The following is an 8,752-nucleotide window of genomic DNA, read 5'->3' on the forward strand; positions in this document are numbered from 1 at the left end:
AAGTGGGAAATAGTAAGAGCTGCAGAGGACAGGAATCCCACAAGCAGAGCTACAGAACCAGAAAATTTGAACACAGGGGTCTTCCCAGAAACTCATACTCCAACCAAGTACCAGGCATAGAAATAACCTAGAACCCCTGCCCAGATGTAGCCCATGGCAGTTTAGTGTCCAAGTGGGTTCCATTGTAATGGGAAGAGGGACTGCCTCTGACATAATCTGATTGGCCTGCTCTTTGATCACCTCCCCCTGAGGGGGGAGCAGCCTTACCAGGCCACAGAAGATGACAATGCATCCATTCCTGATGTGATCTGATAGACTAAGATCAGAAGGACGGAGAGGAGGACCTCCACTATCAGTGGACTTGGGGAGAGGCATGTATGAAGAAGAGGGAGAGGAGGGTGGAACTGGAAGGAGAGGAAGGAGGGCCTTATGGGGGGATACAAAGTGAATAAAGTGTAATTAAAAAAAAAATTCCAAAGTCTCTACTGAGACTCAAGACAATCTCGTAATTGTAACCCTTTTTCAAATGAAAAACCAAAGTACATATTTCCAATATACAAAGGCACAGAACATACATTACCAATCAAAAAGAGAGGAATGGGAGAAAGAGAAGAATGAGGAAATACTGGGCCAAGCCAAAATTAAAATCCAGAGAAACTCCAAATCTGATAGTTCCATGTCTTGATGTCAAAAGGCTGAGATAGGTCTGCATTTTCAGATTTACAACTGTAACACATTTCACTCCTATCTCTTGGGCTGATTTCACATACTCTTTGCATCTTTCCTTAGTAGGTATCCCACAGTTCTAGTGTCTCCAACATTTTAGGTCTCCAGAAAAAATAATAATAATAATAATAACAACAACAACAACAACAACAATAATAATAATAATAATCTAGGCTTGATTTTCACAGTAGCCTCTCTGGGCCTCCACACAAGGACTGCCCTGCCACAGGGCTGGCTCAGTGGCTTTTGGCAACCTTGGAGGAACATCTCACAACCCCTTTACTTCTGCATTCTTCTTGACTGGAAGGCCAGAAGCACATGATTGATGCTGCCAATTTTTACTCCTAGCTTTGTATGGAACCTCACCCCTTCCTGAAATTACATTTACTTATGCTTTGACTTATTTCTTTCATTTATTTCCTTTGTTTTAGAAGAGTGTTTAGGCATTTCCCTTTTGAAAGTTGGAAGTTTAGCTGGGTGAGGTCTTCCTATTTAGTGGCACTCCCCTTATTCTGTTTCACAACAGGTCTCTCTTTAAACAGTTGCTCTCTTTGAGCAAAACACTTAGCTCCAACATTAAATTTTCTGGGGCATTTTCAGTCCTCAAATTGGACATTTGTTATTCTTTTTGCCCTGCTTGTTCTTCCTCATGTTGATGTAATCTGCTCTGCAAACCAAACTAGTCCAAAACCTTTCAATTTTGCTTCGGGCACATTCTTTTTTTTTTTTTAACTGATCTTTTTTATTTTATTTTATTTTATTTTTTTCAATGCAGTTTATTCAGGAACCTTGAACAATCCTCAGACCCTGGGGAAAGCCAGCCCACAGCTTAAATAGCCTCTGGGTAGCCAACCCAGGCGTGCCACGTGGGCAATGCAGATAGGTCCACATACATGGAAGCAAGCCAGATCCTCAGCCTTAGCCAAATGTGGAATTGTTCGTGACAGAGAGCACTCACCATCGGGAAGGTGGAAGGCGGAAACCAACTCCATCTTTAAGGCATAGCATTCCGCATCTCTCTACAGTTCCCCCTTTTTGTTTTAGATGCATCAGGCAAGAGTAGAGGTCTGATCTCTGATATTAGAAATAAATTGGGACTTTGTACCGATGTTCGTTTAGGTGTCATCCACCCAAAGAGCATCAGACCGGTCTGATACCTTTTTCTCAGAGGCGGGACCTGGGGCATCAACCCGCATGCAACCAAAAAGCAGTCACATTCTTTGCAAAATTCCACAGTAATAGTCTCTGGGACCTGTTGCTATCTTGATCCCCTCTGAAACCTCTTGAAATGATCTTTATCATATTTGCAGCATCACTGTCTTCCAAGCTTCCACTTAAGGCCCACTTACAGCAATCAACTCTTTTCCTATTCCAATGTCCCCAAGTCTTCCACATAATTTCGAAGAGCATCACAGTCAGGCTTACGACAGCAATATCCCAGTCCTTGGCACAATCTTATGTCCTGGTTACTTTTCTACTTATTCTGATCAAGAAAACTTCTAAAAAAATTAATTTGGAAGCTCCAGGTTCCAGAGGGTTTGTATCCATCATCATCATGGCAGAGAGCATGGCAGGAGGCCAGCAAACAGGGACACATGGTACTGTAGCAATAGCTCATTGCAAACATCTGATATGCATAAGACAGATAGAAAGACAAATACACACATACACAGAGAGAGAAAAGGGAAGATGGAAATAATGTGTGCTTTTGAAACTTCAAAGTGCCCTCCCAGTGACACATTTCTTCCAATAAGCCCTCACCTCCTTATCACTCCCAAACAGCTCCTATATATGTGAAAGACGATCACATTCTTTATGACCTACAGAAATTAACTACTAGGATCATAAAGTTTATCTATTTAACTCTTGAAACATTGAGAAAGAAATGTTTTTCAAGATATAGCATTTGTTTAAGCACTATAAATTTCAGTAACTAAAGAAATGCAACCCTTTCTTGCACTTTCTTTAGCCTTCTGATGAAAGAGGGACTTGTCAACAGTATCAGTCTTTGTCCCCAGACGCTTTTAAGGAGCGCCATCAGAAGGAGATTGTGAAGCTCTGAGTAACACAGCTCCAAAAATGTTCCAGACACAAGATCTGTATCTCTCAACTATCACAAAAATGATTGTTGTTTTTTTAACTTATTGAAGACCAGGCAACAAACTGAAAAATGTTGTGAAAATAGCCCACACAAATAAGAAACATATTTCTCTCTCAAAACCATTTCTGATAGAAGCAGATCTCAGCTGGTACACTAGACTGTTTCCACTTTTCCTGAAGTACCCCTCTCTCCACCTTCTTCCTCCTCTGGAGTGTCCTGCATGGCTCTCTGCAGCAATAACTTCAGGCTTTTCTGCTGGAACCTGCGGTGCCTAATGGAGCCAGCAAGGAAGTAAATGATGGGGTTGGCACAGCTGTTAATGCAGGATAGGAATAGTGTATCATGATAAAAATCACAATTTTTAATATAATACAAATGTTGAAGCCCTTCGTAGAGGAGCCAGTAGATCCCAAAGGGAAGACCAAAGATCAGGAAGAGCAGCACTGTGAGTGCAATGATTACATACAGCCTGGTCATAGGAATTCTGTGTGAGCCACAGAAGATCCTGACAAGCAGGATGAGGCTGAACCCACAGAGAACCACAAATAAAACAATTGACCATACAGTATTGATGACATAAAATCTAAAACACCAAAAGAAGTCGAAGTCAAAATTATCATACAGTAAGCCACATGCATTTCCTTTCAGGAGACCCAACATTAGGGACAGTGCCCAAAGGAAGATACAGGTGACAGCTGATGTGTGTCTAGGACGTCTACAGTGATACCAGATGGGCCACAGGACAGACAGGCAGCGTTCAGTGCTAATGGCACTGAGAATGCTCAGGCCCGAAAGGTAAGCAAAATTTGGCACAACATAAAAAAACAAGGGGATGTCTACATAAATGGAGTAAAAGATGTAAATGATAGCCAGAAGGCAAAACACAAACTGAAAGCACAGGAAGAGTAAGTCAGCCATAGCCAGGTTGAGGATGTAGACAGAGAAGGCATTCCTGTGTATCCGGAAGCCCAGGAACCACAGCACTATGGAATTTAGTACCATCCCAACCGCAGAAATGATGAGGGAAAGCAAAATCATGGCTTGGTCCTTGACATCACAAGGTGTAGTGTCATTGTAGTAACTTCCATTCAGTGATATGCTGTTGGTTTCCCAGGTTGAGTTGCTTAGATCCTTGCTTAGGAGATCTCCATTAGTGTTCCTAGAACAACAACAACAAAAAAAAAAAAAAAAAAAAAAAGACATGAGCACCTGCTGTGTACTCTGATTCTCAGGACCACCCTACTATGTGATAATGACTGACCTGGTTTATTAGGAGAAGAAACAGGACTATAGATATTAAGTAATTTATCAAAACCAGTATTTCTGAAGCTTTAATTTAAATCCAGCTTATATTTATTTGGGCTATTTACATACTATGTCCTGTGCTGATTTGACAGTAGTTGATGGCTGCAGTATAGACACTCAGTGTCTCAGGATGTGTCAGAGGAAATAGATCTCTGAACCCAACTTTCTTTCAGTCCAAAGGCTGGTTCATCTCTGATACAGGAACTTAGAAGCCAGAAGCATGACCAAGAGCAGTTCTCAGTAATGCTGGGATGGTAGAAGGCTTTCAAACAGGAAAATATGAAAATAAGAAATGACAGTCATGAAGGTAATGCCACTTCATACTAAGACCAGTGTGAAAAGAACCAAACCTTAGGCTACTGTGACTCAGTCTCCATTTCAGATTGAAACTAGAAATCAGGAAAGCCTTCAAGGACAGTAAGCACTTTTCTGTTGTCTATTGTTCTATCACAAGTGTGCATCTCTCTATTGAGACACAGTGAGTAACTGAGAATTCTCACTGATTTATTATTATTCACAAATATTACATATGTATATACCATATATAAATTATGTATGTGATAATTATTCACAAATGAATATATTAATGATAACTTCAACTGTAGATACAAATTTAGATTAAATGTTTTTGCAAGTATTTTAGAGGAAGTTTAGTTCCAAACACACAGAAAAAGAAAAAAAAATATAATTCCTGATGACTCTGTAAACAGAAAGTTCTAGTGTTTTTGAAAGAATGGCTTATGCTGCAAGATAGCTAATGATGAACTTTGTCATTTTCTAATGGAGGAGTGTCCAATAAATGGCTATTTTTGATGCCCTAGAAGAGTTTCAGCTGGAATTTAGGCATTGATTCTGAGATTAAATAAAATTCTAACATTCTTGAAGAATAAATTACAAATTGGGGAAAAAATAAAAGGAAGGGGGAAAGTGACCACTGTGCTAAATAGAGGACATTGTGACACAGAAACATTTACAGCAATGTTTACAGAGAAGAAAGACTCAACAGGCTGGGCCAGGAAGATTTCAATGAATCCAAGCACAGTCTGAGCTACTTAGTGAATTCTTGAAAAGCCTGGACTGAAGGAAGGGAAAACATCAAAGACAGAAGAATAAGGAAAGGAAGGGAAGGGAAAGGAAGAAAGAAAGGGAAGGGAAGGGAAGGGAAGGGAAGGGAAGGGAAGGGAAGGGAAGGGAAGGGAAGGGAAGGGAAGGGAAGGGAAGGGAAGGGAAGGGAAGGGAAGGGAAGGGAAAGGAAAGGAAGGGAAGGGAAGGGAAGGGAAGGGAAGGGAAGGGAAGGGAAATAGAAAAAAATCTCAACTTTGGAGATCATAGGTACCCTTTGTGCAAAAGATAGATCTGAGATGCAGACTAAAGCAGAGAAAACTAATTCCATGATTAAGAATTTTCCTTAAACTACAAAAATATAGGACCATTCCAACAATATTGGAAGGGTGAGAGTGAAAGACAGAAGTATCCAAGGGGTACAAGAATACCATAAGAAGACCAATAGAGTCAATAACTTAGACCCATGGGGTCCTACAGAGATGAAAGCACCAATAAAAAAGCATGCATGGGCTGGGCCTAAGCCCCCTACACATATGTAACCAATGAACAGTTTGATCTGCATGTAGGTTCCCTAGTAAGTTGAGCAGGTACTGTCTATGACATGGACTCAGTTGCCTGCTTTTGATCAATTCCTCCTAACTTAACTGGTTTGCTTGGATGCAAGCCTAGGTGGATAAGAATGACCTCAGCTTTGCTGTGACTTGATGTGCTGAAGTGAGTTGGTGGTGGAGGGCTACCTTTTTGAAGGAGAACAGGAAAAGGGTGACAGGGAGGAGCCAAAATGAGAGGGAAACTGCAATCTGGATGTAAGGGGAATAAATAAATTTTAAAAAATTAAAATAAAAAATAACATGCCAGAAGAAGATGACACATAAATAACACTGATGTTAAATGTGGCAGGAACATGTGACTGTTTACTTGCAAAGGAAAACCTATCAGCAAAATAACAGTTACATGTAAAATAAACATCATAGAGCTGGAAGAGCATAGAAAAATAATGTTCCACACCCCGAAAAATACAACTACCAATCAAGAGTCACACACATCTTGATAGAAACCACTTTCCTTGTTTACACCCTCTTGGAACTATTCTGGCTCTCAAGCTAGCTATGCCACCTTGGCCTTCTCTGTAGGACTGGCAAGCCCCTGGTAAGAGGCTTCCTCCCCAAAACTTTGTTCCTTTCAGATTTCTCCAAATTATGTAGTCTCTGATGCACCTGGGGACTTCAAAATGGTGACCAAATATTTGTACAAAAAGACATAACCAAGAACCAAATTCCAGATGCTAAGATCCTATCAAAAATTGTAAACAATATGAAAAATAAAAACGGTATGTCTTTCCTAAAGATCATTAGTCCTATAGTATGTATCCCCACTGAGTATAATTTAGATGAAGCTCAAGACAAGAGTTCAAAAGAACAATTACAAACGTGTTCAGGGGTTCAAATAATTCAGAGAGGACTTGAATAAACTTAAAGAATGGACTTTAAGAAGACAGGAATAAATACCCAACTAAAGTAAAAACAATACGATTGGCCAGCTCTACATACAGCAGAAGACTGGTGTCTAGAGAACATAAAAAACTCAAAGAGTAAAGCAGCAAGAAAAGAAGCAACAGAAAGAAAGAAAGAAAGAAAGAAAGAAAGAAAGAAAGAAAGAAAGAAAGAAAGAAAGAAAGAAAGAGAAAGAAAAATAAGGAGAAGAGCTTCAAAATAATGTCTCCTCACCAAGACACAGTCATTCCAGTCACAGACTCAGAGCATTTGGGAATACCCACACAGATAATGGACAAAAATATTCCTATGAACATCCAGGCATCGATGAAGGATGTATACTAGGAGGGCTATTTTTCCCAGCTAAATAATTAACTAAAGAAAGATTCAAGGATAGGATAGACCATTGGCTTCCATCAGGTGCACGCTAGTAACAAAACTAGGTGCCAATAGCTGGTTTAAATCACCCAGTTGGCATACAAAATATATTTTACAAAACAAAACTAAAAGTGCTAATCTCAAAAATGAACTGGTGCAGAAAGTGATTGACAGAGATGGAAGCAATAGTTGAGAGATTTTGGAAGAATAATCAGAGTACATTATGTCATAAATGAAATTATCAAAGAACAAAATTAATATTGAGTGCCTGGGGCAGAACACGGGTGTACTTTGCAATCACAGCAACAATCGTTCTTGGGTTCAGATATCTTCTACTTTACAATAGTTGTTAAAACTCCACACTCCATGTTCTTTTCGGAGGTTGGAGATGGGTTCAAAATTTCATGTAACTTTCCCTAAATATGTGCATTATTGATAAATTGACTTAATTTTGTTCCTCACAGTCACTCATTTTTAGACCATATGTTGCCTACTGAGGCAGAAATGGACAAAGAAATTGAAACTTTCCATTACAGGAGATACAGGTAACCGATGTACTGACAAAACTGTGCTTTTAGAGATGGTGCCTTTACCCATACGCTTGTCAAGTTAAGGAGAGTGGCAGAATTCTAACAACAGCAGCACATTTGAATACTTTGGGGGAGAGGAGTGTGGGGGAAGGTACAAGAGAGGACACCACCTTTGTTCACTGGCTTCCAGCAGCCCTGTCTGCCAGCCTACAGTGCTGTCATGAAGGGAACTTTGATGACTCCTGTTTCCACAAAAAACACATGAGACTCCTGGGGTTCTCCATCTCAAGATGTATTTATAAGGTTATGGACTAAGAAAAATAGATGATAGATTTGCAGAGAATGTCTCAAAAAGCATCTTACCTTTCCTCCATTCTTCTTATAGGAAGTGGGAAGCTGCTCTGTGGGAAAGAAGAGTCCCCTGAGTCAGTTGTCGATATGAAACACATCATAGTACAGGGACTGCAGAGAAACTGGTGCTTGAAGCAGCATAATAAAAAGGGGAAGAAAGACCTGTGGTTTCCCGTCCTTGGATCTGTACTGAGTGTCACTCCTTTGAGTCATGCTCTTCATGAGACTTTTCTCAATATTTGGCCTGGCTCCCAGCTCTCGTTCTGTAATAGAGTACTGTGCATACTAAGTGGCATCTAAAATATTTTAAATTGTTTCTCTTCTTATATGACATTTTAGCAGATTTTTTTCTACAAAAAGTTGCTCCTTGATCTTGGTCCTCTCAAAGGTGTGATCTTTGCAATGCCTTTGCTGGTGCTAACAGTGTGGACAGATTGAAATGAGTCTTTCATTTTAATGAGACAGAAATTGGAGTAAGTTGAAAGAAAGTCACTGGAAATGGAACATTCATTCTGTGTCTATTTGAAGCTGTGACCTAAGGATCTTGGGCCTTTCCTGCACTGCTTTCAGCATTCTGCAGGAGAGAATATTGGTCAACAGTGAGGACAGTTACAGACTCAAGAGTTAGTGAAGCTCATACAGGAATGAGATGATTCTGGTAAGGTGGTTCTAAGGACACTGATGTCACTTTTACTTAAAAGCCCCTGTCTTCTTTCATGCTCAAAAGGATGTTTGTTTTCTTAACCATTATGAGGTCAGGGACCAAGGAGGAGAAAAGTTAAGGAAATCCTCCAAACTGATAA

The 8,752-nt window shown here is 40.0% G+C and overlaps 1 protein-coding gene across 1 annotated transcript; it reads right to left on the reverse strand.

Annotated features, from left to right (window-relative positions):
- Window positions 1-316: 316 nt before the first annotated feature.
- LOC110543471 (mas-related G-protein coupled receptor member B2-like) lies at window positions 317-8,078 on the reverse strand. The gene is made up of 2 exons (XM_021629789.2): window positions 7,962-8,078; window positions 317-3,986 (listed from the first exon to the last, which is right to left on the reverse strand). Exons 1-2 carry the CDS (start codon window positions 8,048-8,050, stop codon window positions 2,981-2,983), a joined length of 1,095 nt encoding a protein of 364 aa, XP_021485464.2. The 5' UTR covers window positions 8,051-8,078; the 3' UTR covers window positions 317-2,980.
- Between the last annotated feature and the right edge of the window lie 674 nt (window positions 8,079-8,752).

Source organism: Meriones unguiculatus, chromosome 14 (assembly GCF_030254825.1).
Source record: "Meriones unguiculatus strain TT.TT164.6M chromosome 14, Bangor_MerUng_6.1, whole genome shotgun sequence".
Taxonomy (NCBI): Eukaryota; Metazoa; Chordata; class Mammalia; order Rodentia; family Muridae; genus Meriones; species Meriones unguiculatus.

Excerpts from the sequence above, each read along its gene's own strand:
- LOC110543471 (XM_021629789.2), bottom strand. The coding sequence starts at position 8,050 with ATGATGTGTTTCATATCGACAACTGACTCAGGGGACTCTTCTTTCCCA. Across the intron at positions 3,987-7,961 it reads ATAAGAAGAATGGAGGAAAG|GAACACTAATGGAGATCTCC; the intron begins GTAAGATGCTTT and ends TTGTTGTTCTAG.